The sequence below is a fragment of the Giraffa tippelskirchi genome, chromosome 5 (genome assembly GCF_054371585.1).
Source record: "Giraffa tippelskirchi isolate mGirTip1 chromosome 5, T2T-mGirTip1v1.2.pri, whole genome shotgun sequence".
Lineage (NCBI taxonomy): Eukaryota > Metazoa > Chordata > Mammalia > Artiodactyla > Giraffidae > Giraffa > Giraffa tippelskirchi.
The window spans coordinates 22,211,911-22,233,228 of record NC_137279.1 but is presented as its reverse complement, the minus strand read 5'-3'; the positions used below and the strand labels follow the sequence as shown (position 1 = coordinate 22,233,228).

Here is a 21,318-nt window from a genome sequence, read left to right as displayed (position 1 = left end):
TGGATAGCCCCTCATCTGCGTGTCACACTTCCTTCCTGGGTGTCAGGTCCCTGCTGAGGAAACGAGAGTCCCTGAAGCATGTTCCCATGTACTCTGGCTTTTCTGAAAGCCTAGGAGAGAGGACAGGCAGAGACAGGGATGGGAAGAAGCAAGTGAATCATTTTGCAAAGTGGCTTTCCCAGCCTTCTGGGATCTTGGTACCTCTCTCCTTGCTAGCCCGATGTGCGCTTACTGCATGATGGTACTTAGACCCACAAGCCTATAAAGCAGTTTCGATTTTCATCAGCCCCCAAGCTCTCACAGACCCCTTTTGTGAGATCTGTATCTCTGTGATGTGTGGAAGAAACCTCTTCCTGCGAGTGTGACCTTGGGTGGCTCTGGCTGAACAGTAGGTCCTCCGTGGGTATGAGCAAACCCATGTTTTTACATCAGTTTATGTAACACGTGTAAACAATTTAATCTTTCAATTCTCTCTCTGGTACAAACGTTACGATAAAGCAGACATCACTGCTGGCTGGCTGTGAGGCTGTTGGCAGAAAAGGCTGCAGTTGGCTTCCTTTTCTCAGCGAGGTGGGCCACAGCACCGAGACCTCACGACACGTGCTTCAGGGAGACTCACGTCACGTTCCCAGGAATTTGTGTCACGCTTGGAGTTGTGTTTACTCCTCCCCAGTAGGTATTTGGAATCCTTATGTCAGAGAGGAGCCCAACCACGCACTCAGCGGTGGCCCCGGAAGAGCCAAGTGCCTCAGGGAATTGTGGTTTGGAATTGTGTCCGCAGCGGCCGTGAGTGCTGACTGCAATCGGGGGTTGCAATTAATGACACCTTTTCGTTGCCAAAGTATTGGACACTTGATGGTGTTTGGGAACTTGCTCAGAGGAATTAAGAAACTTCTGACTGTAGGCAGTTCATCTCTCTGAGCCTGAGTGTCCTCACTCGTAAACAAGGATGAGAAATAATTTATGAAAAGCATCTCATGAAATAATGCCAGGTATATAGTGTGCTTAATACACAGGAGCTGGTAGTGAGAGGGTAACAAGTAGGAAGGCCAGAGGTCCCCAAGTGGCAGGAGGAAACAGACTGCAAGTGGCAGATGTTTATTTCCTTCTCTACACAAAATTCAAAGAGGCTTCTTTCAGTTCTCTGTTGAAGACACCTGGTTCTGCCTTGAGCTAACCAATGTATTTTTCTTATGGAAATGTTTTTCTTAAGCTATGTTAATGAGACTGTTTTCTTCTTTGGAATCTGCCTTTGCTTCAAAATGGTTCCAGCTAGGACTAACTTTTTTCCTTTTCTCAAACCTTGGGTTGATAATAGCTCAACAAACCAGTATTCATGTCAATTGTTTTATGGCCAGGGGATGACACACCTCATGCCATCCTATCTCAAAAATGCATATTGTGGAAGAGCGGCCTGTTGAAACTCCCTCAGGCTTAAGGATTTTCTTATATCTGATTAGAAGCTAACAGACAATGGCTCAGCTAGTAAAGAATCCGCCTTCAATGTAGGAGACCTGGGTTCGATCCCTGGGTTGGGAAGATTCCCTGAAGGAGGGAAAGGCTACCCACTCCAATATTCTGGCCTGTAGAATTCCATGAACTGTGTAGTCCATGGGGTCGCAAAGAGTTGGACAGGACTGAGCAACTTTCACTTTCACTTTCAACAGACATAAAACACCTTGTTAAAAACTAGTAAGCAGGCACTCTTTCTGTCCCCTTCTGATGTTTATGTCAGAAGCTTTTCCAATCTCTATTATACTTTAATAAAACTTTGCTACACAAAAGGCTCCTAGTAGTCAAGCCTCGTCTCTGACCCCAAATCAAAATCCTCTCTTCCAGAGGTCACGAATCCCGGTATAACACACAGCTCACAGCAGCAACCTTTCAGTAGCACAATCAGTACCCTTATTTGACAATACTGTTTTTCTACCATATTATCAGATTTTACTTTTCACTTGCTCTTCTTGAGAGACCTTGATTCGGTACCTCCGTTTGCAGATGGATCATTCACAATGGAGTTTCCACAAACTATTACGTGTAAAATAAGCTACAAGGTTATGTTGTACATCATGGGGAAGATGGCCAATATCTCATAATAGCTGTAAATGAAGTATACTCTTTAAAATTGAATCACTGTATTATATATCTAGAACTTATATAATATTATATAACAACTAGACTTCAATAAATTAAAAAAAAATTCTAAATATCAGAAACAGACTTCATCAAGTGATTTACCCTTGCTATTTAGCTATTGACATTACTCTTCAAGATATGGTGCTTGAAGAGCTCTTCATAGTCTTATTAATAGTCTCAAGGATGCCCACAGAAGAAGCCCTCACTGAGGGACCACTTAGACCATTCTCTGTCCTAACTGCTGGGCACAGAAAGAATAGAGCTCGGCCTGGAACCCCTCCAGGAGAAGGAATGGGAATGGGGATTGTCAACACCAAATATCAGTGTCCCAAGATGGGAGCTAGAAGATGCAGTGGGTGCCCAGAGAGGAGAGTGCTGGTCCTCCAGAGGAGTCAGGCTAAGAACCATTGCAGAGGATACACTTGCATGGGTTTTGAGGGATGATAGGAGCTTACTAAACAAAGAAGCTTCGAAAGTCGACTTAGCAGGAGAGAGAACAGCATGTTTCATGGAACTGTATGACGGGCAGGGTGTTTTTGTGAAGTGGTGGTTTGTTATTGTGATGGGAACATAAAATTCATAAAGAAACTGAAGGAGGTAAGGCTAGCGCTCTTCTTTGAAGGATCCTGGGTCATGATCAGGAATTTAAGTGTATCCCCATACGTGTTGGAGAGCCAGGAGGCATTACATTTCATATGACTCTTCCATGTGTGATTGGAAAGTAGAGTGTTAAAACATAAGACCACATATGGCTAGTAAGTTTACTGTGAAAACTGCTGTTCGTTTTACTCAGGGGAATGCAAGGAGCCTCTGGCTGACTTACTGAGAGTCAGCATAGAAGCTTTTTTATGCTGAAAGATTCAGATTGTAATTATTTTGTGTTGACCATTGCTGGGATAGAAGCCCTCTTTCATCTCCACAGGCCTCCTTTATGACTTAGTTAAATTCTTCTGCTTCATAACCTTGAGATTTTCATGTCACTCTGAATTTCGCAAAGGTGAGGTCTGTACAGGAAGGGAGTGAGTTGCCAAAGAGCTGTGTTCCCAGGTACCCCCTAGGGCCTTCATACCCACTGTCACTTCCCTGCCCCCAAAGGTCTTCTGAATTTTGTTATCCCAGTTCATCTGACCTATTCTTCCCATCCCCACCCCCCGCATTGTCTTCGCAGGGTCCCGGGCAGCGTGTGTGGCGCCTGCACTGAAGATGGGACGTTCCGTCAGTATGTGCACACAGCTTCCTCCCGGCGCGTGTGTGACTCCTCAGGTTACTGGACTCCAGAGGAGGCTGTGGGTAAAGGACCATGGCTTTTTCATTTACACTTCAGTGGCCACTGAGAATGGGGGTGGAGGTAAAGGGTGAAGTGGTGGCAGTGAGAATAAAGTAGTGTGCATGTGTGTGTGTGTGTGTGTGTGTGGTTTGCTGGAAACCTCCAGATGTCTGGAAGTGACTCTGGCTGGCATCTTTGTGTGGATGGCCCACCTGTGCTTAAGGTGGCGATGGCTGTGCTGAATCAGAGGCCAGCACGGAGGACAGAGGGAGGGAGAACTCTGGGGACGACTTCAGGATGAGCTGGCTCAGGCATGTCATGTTACTTGTGCCCGCCAGCCCAGGGAGCAGCTTTGCCACAGGATGACGTAAGCTGATCTCATCCCCCCCCATCAGGGAACACTCATGCACGTTTACTAAGCCAGCCTGGGTGGGGGTGGGGTGGACTAGGTGTTCCAAACCCATCGTTCTCATCTATGCTATTTTACGAGTCTGTTAACCTCTGGTGCTGGTTGTGCTTTGGATGTGATCTAAGCTAGGCTCTGGGAGGGGGAAAATGTTTTTAGCTGTCCCCTCTCCTGTCCCTGCCCCTGACTTCTCAGTTACATATTCATTCACACATGTATATCAGTGCCTTATAGCAAATTAGAGTATGAATGCTATCCCAATTCAAGTCCCAAATATGCTGTTGACATGAGTTCCAGCATCTTCTGATGAATGGCTTGACTTCTTCCATCATCACTGTTCTGTTTGGTCCATCAAACCATCAATGTTTACCTAGTCATCATCTTCTCTTTTTCTTTTATTAGGATTGTAAAAACAACTCAGTCAGATGTGTTGGACATGGTCCTATTTGAGTTAGTTTGCAGTCTTGACTCTGATAAGAAAAAAAGAACATTGGTCTAAGAGTCTACCATGTCCCCTTGGGCTCCCAGTTACTCAAACAACAGGAGCCTGAAGGAGGAATCTGGAGGGAGACAATTGATCTGACTGATCGTATAGGACTTTTTTCAAAAGAGTTTTCAGGGAAGAATGGAAAGTGACTATAAAATTTACATTGGCACGGCATAGGACTCATTTAGAGATTGGCATTTCATAAAAAGCCATTCTTGTGGCAAACAGTTTGTCCTGTGCTAGTGTTTTAATGCCTATTTGACTGTCTGGCCCGGTACTTTTTCCTTTTTAATTCTTGGAAAAACCTGAAGTTATCTGGTAGAGGTGAAAGGAATTAGAAGTTCTGGGTTCTAACTCTTGTATTGTGTCTCCAAGCAAACCAAATTAGCTTTTAGGGCCTCCACTTCATCTTTTCACATGAGATCATAATAAAAACTTTCTGACAGACAGTGCTACTGTTGAGGAGTTGGCTTCCAAGGGCCTGCAGTCTGACAGTATTTGGGGATGACTATCAGAAAATACTGCTGGGAAATACTGATATTCCTTTGTTTTGAACAGGTGAAGAATCAAGTCATATTTTAAATATATAAAATGAAAGGAATTGACTCCCAAGCAGAACACACACAAACACATATAATTACAGATATGATCAAAGTGTATGTAATGACACTTATTTGACAGTTATTGATCACCAACTACATTCTGAGTGCTATGAAGATTAGAAAATCGAACCAGACATATTCCCTGCTTAAATATCATCTTCTTGGAGAGAAATTCCATGGCTACATGATCTGAAATAGCCCCCAGGCTCACCCCATTATTCTCTAGTCCTTTTTCCTCCTTTATTTTTCTTCAGAGATGACATTACCACTTGAAATTATACCTCTTTATTTACTGTTGCCCCTATCACCCTATGGTAAGATATATGTGATCAGTATCTTTATCTTGTTCATTACTCAATCTCTGGTACCTAGGTTAGTGCTAGATGTAAAAGAGGTATACAATCAATTTTTATTGAGTTAACGAATGAATGGATTCACAACATAGGGAAAAAACAATAGAGACCTAAAGATGTAACACACACACACACACACACACACACACACACATTTGAACTTATTTCCTCTGGGATTTGGAACATTGTTTTCCAAATCCTGCAGGGCTAAGTCATTCTATTTTTGCACATATAGTTTACAAATATTTCTATGAAACATCATACAGATCTTCTACACTAAGTAAGTGAAAGTGAAAGTCACTCAGACGTGTCCTACTCTTTTCGACCCCATGGACTATACAGTCCACGGAATTCTCCAGGCCAGAATACTGGCATGGGTTGCCTTTCCCTTCTTCAGGGGATCTTCCCAACCCAGGGATCAAACCTATGTCTCCTGCATTGTCGGTGGATTCTTTACCAGCTGAGCCACCAGGGAATACTAAGTAAGGCAGGGATTAAATAGTCCTTATTTTATAAATGAGGACACCGAGGCTTAGAGAGACTGGCCACAGTCACACAGCTAATGCACAGCACCAATTAGAGCCTAACTACTGCTTTTTAATTTAGCAGTTTTCTTTTAATTCCCTTTGTGGGATATAAAAGGAAACCACCTTGTATATAGATTATTTCCACAGAGATGACCTTAATATGTTAGCGATATTTGATTTTTCACCATTACATTTTTGGCTACCTAGCCGCTGAATCTCCTTTTTCTTCTACTCAAGAAAAGTGTTTCTATTTCCTGCGGGCAGTTTCCTGATCTCCTGACTTACACATATCTGAACTAAAGGGGAAATTTCAATGTATGACTTTAAAGTTTGACTTACACTCCTTTGGAAGGCTTGTTAAGGTATGGTCTTAGGGAATCAAAGTTTTGTGAAGAGCCTAGTTAAACAGTGTAGCAACAGCCTGAAACAAGCATTGGCCTTATTAATAAGATAGGGCTTCAGAAGCATTACTTTATCATAAATTATTAATAAACTAAATACAAATAATTCTCCTCGGCTCAAGGATTCTTTTTTTTAATTTTTAAAAAAGTTTTAAATTTATTTATTTGTTTATTTTTGGCTGTGCTGGGTCTTCACTGCTGCATGAGGGATTTCTCTAGTTGAAGCGAGCAGGGGCTACTCTTCGCTGGGGTGCTCAGGCTTCTCATTGCGGTGGCTTCTCTTGTTGCAGAGCTTGGGTCTAGAGCACGGGCTGAGTAGTTGTGGTGCATGGGATTAGTTGTGCCATAGCATAGGGGATCTTCCCCAACCAGGGACTGAACCTGTGTTCCTGCATTGGCAAGCAGACTCTTAAGCCCTAGACCACCAGGGAAGTCCTGCTGAAGGATTCTTTAAGGCTTACCTTATCTCCATCAGCTGCATGTCTCCACTTAGAATTGGAGTCACTCCATTCTCAGCGCCATGCTGGCTTTCTGTTGTTAAAGGGTACCAGACAGAGGTGACGTGGAGCATAATGCTTTAGAATTGTTGGAGCTTTATCTTCAGTAAGGGCTTCCTAGGTGGCTCAAGGGGTAAAGAATCCACCTGCCCAGTAAAGGAGCTGCTGGAGACAAAGGTTCGATCCCTGGATCAGGAAGATTCCCTGGAGGAGGAAATGGCAACCCACTCCAGTATTATTGCTAGGAAAATCCCCCAACCTACTAAGCTGACCAGTTCCTATCAGAATATGCTCGAAGTTCTCTTCTTCTTCATTTTCTTTGCTGACTATTGATAGGGGTGACTCATGTTCAGATTTTTATTGGTGGTTCCTGACGCATCTGTCTTTTGGCTCATCTCCCTCAGGGCCTCCGGACGTGGATCAACCTTGCGAGCCGAGCTTGCAGGCCTGGAGTCCCGAGCTCCACCTGTACCACATGAACATGACGGTCCCCTGCCCCGCGGAAGGCTGTAGCCTGGAGTTGCTCTTCCGGCACCCGGTCCGAGCTGACACTCTCACCCTATGGGTCACCTACCTCTCCATGGACTCCTCCCCGGTGCTCTTTGACACGGAGATCTTGCTGGAACACCAGAAGTCTGTGCACCTGGGCCCCTTGGACACTTTCTGTGACACACCGCTCACTATCAAACTGCATGTGGATGGGAAGGTCGTGGGGGTGAAAGTCTACACCTTTGATGAGCGGATGGAGATTGATGCAGCTCTCCTGACTTCTCAGCCCCGTAGTCCCTTGTGTTCTGGCTGCAGGCCTGTGAGGTACCAGGTCCTCCGTGAGCCCCCATTTGCCAGTGGCTTGCCTGTGGTGGTGATGCATCCTCACCGGAAGTTCACAGATGTGTGAGTTGGGCAGCAGGGCTTTCTAAACCATGGGGCCTCCTGAGGCTTTAGGAGTGGGTTTTGCTTCCTTTTTCTTTGGTGTTTTTTTTTTTTTTTTCACATTCCAACATGCCCTTATTTGAAGAAACATTCAGACCCTCAGAGGAGGTTTAATTCTAAAGTGGTGTCTCTGAGATGAACAAAAATATTTCCCAGAAAAGAGAAAGTAGATGTCCTGATTGATGATGCCATCATTATGATTATGGACAAAAGAGGTTCATGAATGATATGTTGGTCTCCCCTGGTGGCTCAGATGGTAAAGAATCCACCTGCAGTGCAGGAGACCTGGGTTCAATCCCTGGGTCAGGAGGATCCTCTGGAGAAGGACATGGCAACCCACTTCAGTATTCTTGCCTAGAGAATCCCTTGGACACAGGAACCTTGCAGGCTATAGTGCAGGGGTTGCAAAGAGTCAGAAACAACACACATGTATGTTTCAGTTGGGCTGAAAGTAACTGCCAGAAGTTAGTTGATCAGAGTCAGATACTCCTATCTGGTGATACCATCTGATTTTTGATCTTTGCTGCAACTTTCAAATAATCTGCCACAACTCCTATATCATTCAAAGGTTATAGTCACCCCTTCCACAGCTAAGCAGAGAAGCCAAGGGTTCCTGAAACACTATACTTTCATGACTTTCATTTTTCATTCCTCCCTTATTTCCTCCCTCCCTCCTTCTCTCTTTCCTTCTCTTACAACCCTTCTCTTTCTCTTTCTTCTGTTCTCCCTACATTTAGTGAGTTCTTAAGTGCTCCTGGCACTCTGTGCTCAGTGGAGGGGACACAGACTAAGATAAGATCATTGGCTTAAAGAGTTCAGGAGTAGGAGGCTGGTATCTCCAAAGGCAAATTTTCCTCACCTCATAATTTTTTCAGAGGCTGCCCTGAGGGCAAAACTCTGGGTAAAACAAAAGTTTTATCAGAGGTGCTGTATTGGTTAGTTTTTGCCACATTAGAAATCATCACAAAACATAGTGGTTTAAAACAACAAACACATTTCTCATGGTTCTGTGTGTTGGCTGGGTGCACTCATCTGGACCAGCTTGACCGAGGCTACATGGCCCCAGACGACCTCATGCACACATGAGGCTCAGCTAAGACGCTGGCCTGGCTGGGAGGATGAAGTTCTCTTTCTACATCTCTCCTTCACTGGGAGGCTTTGCCTGGGCTTGTCCTCATGGTGCTTCACCATGTTCAGTTGCTTCAGTCATATCTGACTCTTTGCAACCCTATGGACTGTAGACCGCCAGGCTCCTCTGTCCGTGGGATTCTCCAGACAAGATTACTGGAGTGGGTTGCCTTTTCCTCCTCCAGGGGATCTTCCCCTTCCAGGGATTGGAACCTGCATCTCTTATGTCTCCTGCATTGGTGGGCGGGTTCTTTACCACTCATGCCACCTGGGAAGTCCTCATGGTGATAGAAGGCTTTCCAGAAGCAGAAAGGGCCAGTCCCCAAATTCTTATACTTTTCAAGCCTCTGCTTGCATCACTTATGATACCATTTCACTAGCCAAAACAGGTTGCAAAGAATTTCAGATTCTGGAGGTGACAAAATTGATTCTATCTCTTAATGAGAGAAACAGTAAAGTCACATCACAGAAGGGCATACATCTGGGATGGGAAGAATTTGTGGCCACTTTTCAGTCTACCATAGCTACAAATGAGTCAAGATGAACGTTCACCTTGAATTTTACTGCATTTTCCTTCCCATACTTGCTCTCCAAATTACTACTAAAGGATAGTGAAATGGTCAAAAAGCTCTTGAAAATGGAAGGACAGATCATGGGACAGGTCTGAGAAGAAAAAAATGTTATTTGGGTGGACTTTCTTTAGTAAGCCAATTAAAATAATATTTGTTATCTTTTAAAATAATTTATTATTATTTTTTGTTCCATTTAGTAAGTCAAGTTTTGTGTTGCCTCATCATGATTTTCAAAATATAAGCTATCTAATAATATTTTTTATCATCATGATTTTCAAAGCATGAGCTATTTAATGATATTTGTTATCTAACTTGATATACACACATTCTCACACATACGCTTACACACAAAAAACATTTAAGGATAATAATATTCTATTTTATAGGTGGCAGAACTAAGGCTTAACTTTAACTTTGTTGAACAGAGCTAGTAAGTGGCAAACTCGGGATTAAAATCCAGTTTTCTGACTGAGTCTCATTTTGGTTCCTTAGTAACACATTACTTTTACAAACTCAGCTCATTGAAGATTGGGGCTACCTGCTGCTGAGTTTTCTCCCCAAGAAGCGTAAACAAGTCCTGATGCTTCTTTCCAATCCTTTCCCAGCTAGAGATCAGCGTAAGACTTTTATGCATGGCTGGATGAGAAGTCAGACAGAAACCTCCCTGTGAAAGGGAAGCCATCAGAATTGATTAGGATATAAAACTTGTTTTGCTTTTGAAATACCTGGCACTCTTATGAAAAGAGTGCTTCCCTACAGAAAACTAATTTGGAAATTTGAAAGTCTTTAATATTTAGGTGTGTTTCCTATTAAAATAACTAAAAACCAGTACAGAGTTGTTTAAAGGTGTTTTTGAAACCCCACGACATTTCCTGTTTGCTGCTTGCAGCATCAAGCAAAAGAGTAGAAGCTTTGTGGTTGCGTTGAAGAGTGTGTTAAAGAAGAGAGGGCTTTGGCAGGATATCTATGGGTACCACTTGTGGGAGAACCAATAGCCTTTTGAGATCCTATTCTCCTGAGTCACTCCCATTCTAGCTTGACTTTAGTGGTACTTTTCCAGTTAGGGCAAGCGTTGGATAAAAGTTAAGTTGAAGGCAGAATTCATCTTTGGAACCAGCAGCTCCCCTCCAACCCTCACACCAGTGGCCCTTAGCCCCCTTCCCCTTGCAAATGTTCAGTCTCTCACATTCTCCACTTGATCAGTGCTCTTGGGCTCCAGATAGTCTGATAAACCCCTTCCATCTCTGGTGTCAGTTGATAAAACTCCATTCCTGGTTGATATGTATTTTGGAGCTGGGGAGTCATTTAATGCATTTCCAGTTGTGGAATTTCTTGCATCCTTAAAATAAGGATGGAAGATTTCCTCATCTCCTTCAAGGAGAAAGTTGCTTTTCCTCATAAGCATTCAGTCTCCTCAAGACAAGAATTCTCTTGAGAGACAAGAAGACTGTGATTCAGGGACCCAAGAAGGGCCTTGCTGAGCCCAAACTCTGAAGCTTTCATCTTCAGCTTTACAATCATTTCAATGATGCAGAGGAGCTTCCCAGGGGGTGCTAGTGGTAAAGAACCCACCTGCCAATGTAGAAGACATGAGATGCGGGTTCGATCCCTGGGTCAGGAAGATGCCCTGGAGGAGGGCATAGAAACCCACTCCAGTATTCTTGCCTGGAGAAGTCCATGGACAGAGGAGCCTGGCAGGCTATGGTCCATAGGGTCACAAAGAGGTGGACGTGACTGAAGCAACTTAGCATGTATGCACACATGCAGTGATATAGAAGAGTAGGTTTTCAAAGTTGGTGGTTTTGTGTGTGTGTGTTTATGTATCATGGTAAAGATATGCTCGAAATACCATCCTCCTAGATTGTGTAGGACTGTTAGATAGTTCAGCGTTCACTCAGCAACCACTTGATGCTTCACTCTGTAGAAGGTCCTGGGAATACAGAGATGAATACAGTTTCAAATGCTCTGTAAGACTATATGCCCTGCTCTTTGTTTCAAACAACATGGCACATGTTTAATACTTTTATTCCTTGTAATATTTATTTGAAATTCCTGCACACCATCTGAAAAAGACCCAGGGCCTGCTCCACTTCCTGGATGTATGGTTACGGCCCATTGGTTTCCACAGGGAGGTCATGCCTGGGCAGATGTATCGGTACCAAGTTCAAGCTGCAGCTGGAGCAGAACTGGGAGAAGCTTCACCTACTCTGAGCCACATCCATGGAGCTCCTTACTGTGGAGATGGGAAGGTTGCAAGGTGAGGACATACTGTGTGCCTTGGACTGGGTGAAAGAGGATGCCCCGCCCTGCTCGGACCGTGAGGGTTCGCCTTGAGACTGGTTTGGGAAGTGAAAGGGGCAAGGCACTGTGTGATTCTGGTATTGAACAAAATCTGGGACCTGGTAGTGATCTTGAGGGGTCATTCACATCTCTACATAGTTAAGGATGGGCCCACTTTAATTTAGTACCAAGATATTGGGGCTGATTCTGTGGGGGTCTTCTTCAGGTTTCAGAGAACAAGTGCTGGGCATTGATTCAGGGAAGCAATTCATGGTGGAGAAGGTTATCGCCAAGTGATGCTAAAAGAGGATGTGAGGGTATCTTTTGGATCGGTTGCCTGTCTTATGACCCAAGGAAAATCACTGTAGCTTTGTGAGCTTCACTTGCTTATCTGATCCCTGGAAGACCTCATTGCAATGCAATTTACAGCTATTCTATTAAAGCACCAAGGTAAAAACGGAATCACTCCTTTGGTTTCTTAACTTACCACCTTCCTTTTCCTGTTGCCCTTTAGTTAGTTAGTTATTTCAGTCTCTCAGTCATGTCTGACTCTTTGCGACCCCATGGACTATAGCACGCCAGACTTTCCTGTCCATCACCAACTCCCTGAGCTTTCTCAGACTCATTTCCATAAAGTCAGTGATGCCATCCAACCATCTCATCCTCTGTTGTCCCCTTCTCCTCCTGCCTTCAATCTTTACCAGCATCAGGGTCTTTTCCGATGAGTCAGTTCTTCGCATCAGGTGGTCAGAGTATTGGAGCTTCAGCTTTAGCATCAGTCCTTCCATAGAATATTCAGGACTGATTTCCTTTAGGATTGACTGATTTGATCTCCTTGCAGTCCAAGAGACTCCCAAGAGTCTTCTCCAACACCGCAGTTCAAAAGCATCAGTTGTTCAGTGCTCAGCTTTCTTTATGGCCTTTCTCTCTGCCCTTTAGAGATATCAACTTAATTCATTCTGATTTGCCAGGCACTTGCCAAAATTTGTCACTGAATACTCCCATGTCCCAGTGACCACCCTCTGTTAACCTATTCTAAATGCTCAGCTCACCTAATACGTTGTTTATATAAAGCTGCTAGGAGTAAAAGACTGGAAGCCCAGGTACTGTAATTTGTCTTTGAGTCTGTATCCTAATAAGATGGCTTGTTTTTAGCTTTCCAGATCAAGTAAAAATATCTTGTATCTTGAAGGCCTAATTGAAAGCAGTCTATAGCCTTTCTTGGGGTTTTATCCCATTGTTTAGTAACTACTAAATATTGTTTGTCTTCTCAATCTTCTAAGATTCTTAAGCTTTAGTGTAAGTCTACTCCTTTTCATAGTAGTACAAACACCAAATATTCCCAGACTTCAGAAATACATCCAAGAGACTGAGATCACTTTAATACCCAAACCTTGCTAGTTTGCTGCCACCTTCTGCCTCAGTCTCAGTTTACCCTTTCTCCTCCTCCATCTCAATTAAATAGCTCCCTGTGAAACCATCAGGTGACATTTCAGGGGCTCGGAAGAGCTCCAGTACCACAGTCTTTCATGTCTCAGCAAAGAAAAGAATTCAGCGAGAAGCAAAGTGATAGATAAGAAGTGATTTATTAAATTAGGACGCTTGTGAGACTTATAGGCTGGCGAGGGTCGGGGAGGCGGGAGGGGCAGTGGTGGTGAAGTTTCTCAACCAGAGAACTTACTGGGCTACAGTTTTATAATCAAAGGAAAAGTGGGGAGGTGGAGAAGAAATTCTTTGTCTTTCTTGAGTAGACGTCATGCTTCCATCATCAGCTCCTCCTCCTGGTTGAACAGGGAAGTTTTCTTGTCCCTACTTGATCAAGCTAGATCTGCAAATTATTGTTTTTCATGTGTGCAGAGAGCATGTCCTAGGGATAATTAACTTCCTGAGCTCACTGGGCAGGATGTGGGTCTCATGACAACACTTGTTTGATTGTTTGGGGGCAATGTCTCGTGCTTCTGTTGCATGATTTTGTTGCTAAGCAAGCCAGCTTGGTTTTGTGGTTAAGTAAACCTGCTCTATTGAGTAATCATTAACTTACAGAGGTCACCCATATTTTTCTACATACAATCCCCTAGCGTGATTAACTATTTAATCACCAACTCTGTCCCTATTTTGAGCTTCCCTGGTGGCTCAGACAGTAAAGCGTCTGCCTGCAATGTGGGAGACCTGGGTTTGATCCCTGGGTCAGGCAGATCTCCTGGAGAAGGAAATGGCAACCCAACCCAGTAGTCTTGCCTGGAAAATTCCATGGACAGAGGAGCCTAGAGGGCTACAGTCTATGGGGTCGCAAAGAGTTGGACACGACTGACTTCACTTTCACTTTTGTCCCTATCATCTAGGGATGACTGAACAGAACAAATCTGGTTGTTGTTGATGTTTTCCATGGCTACTTCATTTTAAACCTGCTGCCCACTAAATAAGGTGTCTGCAGGACTAGGTGACCGTTACTACCCAGACAGAGCCTTCCTCAAACAAAACAGTTGATCTTATGTTGTAGCATTTCCTACAGCAGTCCTCTGATGAAGGTTCTGATGTCCCAGGATGCCACATCTGTCTGGGGTTCTAGAGAAGAACAAGATAAGGGCTGTCTTCCTAATCTGACATTGTACATTCTAGCCTGGGCTTTGAAACAGCTTCATCTGCAGTGACACCTGCTTGGCTACTGAAATTTACAAAGCTCCTTATCAAAATGTTCCTTTAAACTCTGCCTATATCATGTCTCTGTAGAGTGTCATACTTTGTTCTTGTGACATTGGAAGGCCCTGCCTGCCAATGCAGGAGACATGGTGCATGGATTCATGGGAGATCATGAGTTCCCTCATCCGGGAAGACCGCATATACCTCAGAGCAACTAAGCCCACGAACCACAACTATTGAGCCTGTGCTCTAGATCCTGGGAGCTGCAACTACTGAAGCCCTCACACCCTACACCCTGTGCTCTACAATGAGAGAAGCCACTGCAGTGAGAAACCCACAGAGTAGCTCCTGCTCCCTGAAACTAGAGAAAACCCGACACAGCAACCAAAAGGAAAGGAAAGAGAAGTCGCTCAGTCACGTCCGACTCTTTGCGACCCCATGAACTGTAGCCTACCAGGCTCCTCCGTCCATGGGATTTTCCAGGCAAGAGTACTGGAGTGGGGTGCCATTGCCTTCTCCAAAACTAACCAACTAAATAAATATTTTAAAAAACGATGTTAACTAAAAGAGAAAAATCATTTTATGTATACAAGTGTGTATGTTTGTATATCATAATGTATACTTATACCTTGTAGGAACCTGGGAGAAGAGTGTGATGATGGAGACCTTTTGAATGGAGATGGCTGCTCAAGGGCATGTGAATTAGAGGAAGGTTTCAACTGTGTAGGTGAGTTTAGGAGCACCTACCCAGGCTTATGTCCTATGTTTGGAGGTGTCTCTGATTCTTACTCTTGTGAGCTCTTGATATCTGGCAATGTGTAATTAGTGGTAATAACGATAACATTTGCTGTGTCTATTGTGTGCCTGGCACTAACTGTTTCACATATACTATCCTGTTTAATCCCTACAATAAATATAAGGAGACTAAACAGAGGCACAGAGAGCTTAAATAACTTTCTTTCTTTTACACAACTGGCAGTGATGAAGTCAGGATTTGAACCAGGGAAGCAAATCCACATGTTAAACTACCAAGTTACCCGGCCTCCTAGATTAATGTTACCAAAGATTGCTCTTGGGTCCTCATGTCTAACATCAGACTGTCAGCCAAGTAGCACAATCACAGATTCAACATAAAAATTATGGTGGGACATGTTTTAAGCCAAAGAGAATACAAGACATCTCTTGGTGTCTGTGCTTAGTAGATAAGATTATGAAGAGTGACACACAGCATTTCTTAATCCTGGAAAATCACTGATAATAAGTTATTGCTAGGTGCTATTGACTCTAGACTCTTGCCACACAGGGAGGCCCTCCAGAACACTTCTCCTGATTTTGATTAAAGCCATTAACAGGCTTCTTTGTAGATTATTTTTTCATTCCTATGAGCATGCATGCTTAGTTGCTCAGTCAGGTCCAACTCTTTGTGACCCCATGGACTATCAGCCACCAGGCTCCTCTGTCCATGGAATTCTCCAGGCAAGAACACTGGAGTGGATAGCCTTTCCCTTCTCCAGGGGATCTTCCTGACCCAGGGATCGAATTGGGGTCTCCTGCATTGGAGGTAGATTCTTTACCATCTGAGCCATCAGGGAAGCCCTCCTGTGTGCACACATTGAAGTAATTCTGTGGAACATATTTACTCATCAAAGTTATTTTTAAAAGCAGTGCATTTAACAATATTTTAATGTTTCTAAATTTCAAGACAAAGTTGGATATGATTATAACTATGTATAGTTTATTAAGGTATTAAATACTACAAAAAACACACAAATGCCCCTGCTTTCCTGAGCAGAATAATAAAATTATAAAATCTTAGTGGTCTTACATCTATCCGTATAACAAAATATGTTCAGAGCCCTCTATATACCACAAGTCTAATAGAGACCCTGATCCCTTCATATGTCCAGCCTCTTTTCATTATAGAATTGCTATATCAGTTCTCGAACTTTTCTTACATGCATCTAGCAATCAAGATTGAAAGACCATTCTGTTTAAAAGTGTCTTTATCTATTATAAAATTCTTCTCCCCCTTTCTGATTTGGAAACTGATATTAGGAGCATTTTAGTGACTTGTCCATGGACATCTGCAAAGCAAGCATTGGAACTCAGCTTTCCTAATTCTTAATCAAGTGCTTTTTCCTTGCCATGAAACTACAGAGGATACATTTTTTTTCCTGTTTTATTTGACTACCATTCAGATATTTGAAATGCCTCCCCATTATTCTCCTTTCCAGTCCAAACATCCCCTCATGTGATTAGGTTTCCAGGCCCTTTCCTATTTACCCTAACTTGGCATGCTTCCTGTGGTCAATGCCCAGAAAGGAATTCTATACTCCAGATGTGGTCTGGCTGTGTAGAATAACTGAACCGATTACCTCTCCTCTTCTGTACACAAGTATTTGTTAATGCCATCTCTGTTTGCATCATTCCTTTTTTCACATAATGGGCTCATGATACATGCACACAAACACACGCACACACATATAAACATACACACAGCCTTTGCCACTGCAGTTCATCTCATCTAACTTAAAAGCGGACCTTACTTTGTTTCTATCACATTTAATTCCATTAAATTTGGTTCATATTTCTTTACCCTCCAGCTCCAGGAAGATCACAGTTAAATTATTTTAACTTCACATGGCAAAGTTAAAATGGTCTATTCCACAGCTAGATATTTATTTCGGTTAGTAATATGCTCATAGTATTTAGTTCTATAGCATATAGTTCTAAAGCTCATAGCATATGCTAAGCATATAGCTCTATTCCATCATTTTTCAAGAGACTAAGTTTGAAGGAACCATTGTGAAATGTATTGTAGAAGTGGTCTGCTATTTTTGCATTGATTTGAAGAAACAGAAGCAAAATTTTTAAGTTGAAGGTAAACAAAAAATAGAGAAGAAGCAAGGAGAGACTATCACTGGATTATATAGAAAAAGAAGACACGTATACATATGTATATTATAAAAATATGTCATAAAATATATATTATAAAACAAACACATTCATATGTACATATGTGTATATTTACAATATACACAAACATACATATAAAACTCTACATACTTGCATATATATATGTATATGTGTATGTGTGTATATAAACTATACAAACATATAAACTATACATGCATATACATGTATATGTATGTATATGTGTTTCATATATACATATGGAATCATCATGGAAAAGTCATTCCAAATACACATATATTGGCTTTGGGGAGTAACTTAGAAAGGCCTTGGATTTAATGACATACAGGAGTTTAAAACCTAAAATAGACTCAGAACCAAGTCCTCGGAGCAGGAGCAAATTCCTGGCAAGTAGAGATAGATTTACTAGAGAAGGGTCTTTGACTTGAAGAAATTATTAAGGAAAATAATTAGTAACTACATGTTGATGAGCAGCTGAAAAATGACCGAAACAGTCCTGTGGTATTTCTGTAAAGAATTTAAAATAAAAAGAATGAAATAGTAACTGTTAATTTTAGTGATGTTACTGAATGTGTACCTATGCATGCCTGCATGCTAAGTTGCTTTAGTCGTGTCTGACTCTTTGTGACCCTATGTACTATAGCCCACCAGATTCCTTTGTCCATGGGATTCTCTAGGGAAGAATGCTGGAGTGGGTTGCCATGTCCTTCTCCAGGGGATCTTCCCAACCCAGGGATCACATCGGTGCCTTTTATGTCTCCTGCATTGGCAGGTGGGTTCTTTACCACTAGCACCACCTGGGAAGCCCATGTACCTATGGGTTGATCTACTTTAAATCTTGATCTTATTTTCATGTCCTATTATTTTAGGTAGAAATGAAGAATTAGAATTGTGTTACTAATAGGGGTAGACAGGGCAGTAATACTTAATAAATAAATGGCTTTATAACTGCATCTCAGTTTTTTACATTTGAAGAAAGCTAATTTACATATCAAGTGGCTCAGGGAGTGAAGAATCTTCCTGCAATGCAGGAGACACGGGAGACATGGGTTCGATTCCTCAACCGGAACGATCCCCTGGAGGAAGGCATGGCAACCGACACCATATTCCTGTCTGGAGAACCCATGGACAGAGGAGCCTACATGGACAGAGCAGGCTACAGTCCATAGGGTGGCCAAAATTCGGACATGACTGAAGCAACTGAGCAAACACACAGTTTACGTATCTATATTTAGTATGGACATCTACTTAGTAGAAGTTATCCTATGAGCAAGTAAAGACCTTGTCCAAGGAATTATAGCTTGCTTTACAGGCTCAGTGATTCTTCTTACATATTCATTACACATTTGCTCTTGAAGACAGTCTGTCTGCCTTAGAGAGGAGTAAGTGAAAGCCCCTGAACCTGCTTTCTGTAAACCTGGCCCAAAGCCAAGCAATATTGCTTCTGCATCAAGGGAACTTTGACAAGTCACTTATAATCATGGAGTCTCAGATTATCTATTGATGAAACAAACAAAAAATACATACCTCACATGGTTGTTGTAAGACTAAAAGAAATAATACATGTGTAACCCTTATAAACCTGGAGCCCATATTGTCCATTTCAGAGCAAATTGCATGGTTAACTGAAGAAATACAGCAGCAAAAAAGTAATTGAAAACAAATCCCTCAAAGATTTTATTTAAAATTTCAAAGCCTATGAAGAGGTTCCAAGTACATATCACATCCTACCATCTATTTAAATTTCCTTTATTCTGTTACCTACTTCTCTTATATCCCTAGCTTCCCCTAGTACTTTGCTCAATGATTCCTTTAAGTTTCTTTCTATATCCACCCCATAGCTGCTTTTTTCCTTCCTGTTCCTTCTCCCCTAACCCCACCCACTTTGTAGACTTTTTATTATCTCAATGGATTTTACCATTCTCCCCATGAAAAAGTATCCTTCTTTAGGGGTATGTGTGTATGATAACTATATGTTTGAGGTGGGCATTAGACTGGTTAGTAATTACAGGATTCTCTTTAGCAGCTGGAGTAAAAATGTAATTATTTTTACTTGACACATATAAAAATACCTTTTCAAATGTCATACAATGTTTCTTGACAGGGGAACCAAGCCTGTGCTATATATATGAGGGAGATGGAATATGTGAGCCTTTTGAGAAGGAAACCAGCATTGTAGACTGTGGCCTCTATACTCCCAAAGGATACCTGGATCAGTGGGCTACCCAAGCTTTTTCTTCTCATGAAGACAAGAAGAAATGTCCTGTTTCCTTGGTAACTGGAGCACCTCATTCCATGGTAAGTTAAGACTAGTCAAGGGTAAACAAAATTGTTAAGTGATTCCCCCAGATACTGACCTTGAGCTTACATTTTTTTTCTAACTTTGACACCAAATTTAGTTAACAAACTCAGAATAAAATAATGTTAAATGAAAAGCTTCTAGGCTATCAATTAAATCTCATCCCTCACCCTAACCCCACTTACCTTCATTAGTTTTCATCTAGGAACCCTTGACTATGCAATAACTGACTGAAAGTTACACAAAAGCATCTCAAAATTAGCCTTACAATATACATGTCAGAAATTACACTTGAGCTTTGCATTTGGAAGAATTTATCTTGAAAGAAGATAAAGGAGCAGTAAAGTCAGAATACTTGGATGACACTGTTGGATCTGTCAGTATCATTATGATTATTACTAAGTGACATTTGACAAATCACTTAACCTCTCTGGGCCCCAATTTTCTCATATGTAAATCTTTTGCATTTAACTCAAGGTTTATTACAAGGATCAAATGAAATTCAAAATATATATTAAATATCAAAATATAATTTGATTTAAAAATTATTATTATTAAAAACTGTTTAGACTTAGTACTAAAATCAAATCCATAGGCACACAATTTTCCATGAATATCTACCTAAGTAAATAGAATATCCTCTGAGAACTCTGAGGACTGACTTCTATGAATTATAAATACCTAAAAGAAGATTAAGTGAAAAAAGTGAAAGTGTTAGTTGTTCAATTGTGTCCAACTCTTTGCAACCCCATGCACTGTAGCCCACTGGGCTCCTCTGTCCATGGGATTCTCCAGGCAAGAACACTGGAGTGGCTTGCCATTCCTTCCTCCAGGGGATCTTCCCAACCCAGGGATAGAACCTGGTTCTCCTGTATTGCAGATGTTTTCTTTACCATCTGAGCCACCAGGGAAACCCAAAGATTAAGGGCTTTGGTTTTTGAATGCTACTCTAGATGTGTCCATTGCCAAATATACTCTTCCATGCCTTATAACAATAAGTAATACGGTCATTTTGACAGAAGTAAGATTTGTTAATAGCTCTCTAGGTATTTTCGGCCAGAGGCAAATCATTGGTTTTTGGTTTTGAGGAGACAGCCCTGGAGACTGAGGAACTAGCCAAGGCTGGTTGGTGCTCCAGGTCAAGAAACTCATCAAGAACCCAAGTGTCTCTGAGATTTCGGCTCTTTCCACACTTGACTTGCAGTTTTCTTCCTCAAGCTCATAAGATGACTACTGCCCTCCAGGTGTGAAGTCATTATTTCAAGCAGGAAGAAGGGGAACGGTCAAAGGGAAATAAATGCATGCGAGCTGAGTCTCTTTTTAGTAGGACAATGGGAGCTGTTCCAGGAATATAGGCATCTACCAACATCCCATTGTTCAGATCCAGGTCACTTCACCAGCCTTAGTTGAAAGGGGCCCTGAGGAGATGAGCATTTATAGCTGGATACACTGTCCCCTTGAACAAGATTAGAGTTTGTTAATAAGAAAGAGGAGGAATGGATATGGACAGCCAATTAGCCATGCCTGTCATGCTCCTTCAGCTGATTCTAAAGGCATCTTTCTCAAGAATTCTGATGCCCAGTGGTAGGAAATTAGGAAAGTTAGGTTATTCTGAGTTAGTAACGGCTCTCTAAAGTGGCTTGTGGTCTAGCTTGTCTGACTTCCCCAAGTGAAGTGGGAAAAATTTTCTGGACTTTCTCTTTCCTGGTTCCTTTTCCCAACTTAGTGTTTCCTTGAATCAGTTGTCTCACTCCTGGGCCAGTAGATCCTTCCTGGTAAGGACAGAATCATCATCTTGGACAGATTTCCCTAACTAATCCTAGGAGCAGTTGTCTGAAATGTGCCAGGACAATTCG

General features: G+C 42.2%; 1 protein-coding gene across 1 annotated transcript in view; it reads left to right on the top strand.

The window, feature by feature from the left end:
* Positions 1-21,318, top strand: part of PAPPA2 (pappalysin 2) — a 292,528-nt gene that overhangs the window by 131,677 nt on the left and 139,533 nt on the right. Inside the window, exons 6-10 of the mRNA XM_081493669.1 lie at positions 3,305-3,426; positions 7,081-7,570; positions 11,438-11,566; positions 14,865-14,956; positions 19,268-19,461. Of these exons, the coding sequence (XP_081349795.1) occupies positions 3,305-3,426; positions 7,081-7,570; positions 11,438-11,566; positions 14,865-14,956; positions 19,268-19,461 (1,027 nt within the window). The remainder of the gene's footprint in view (positions 1-3,304; positions 3,427-7,080; positions 7,571-11,437; positions 11,567-14,864; positions 14,957-19,267; positions 19,462-21,318) is intronic.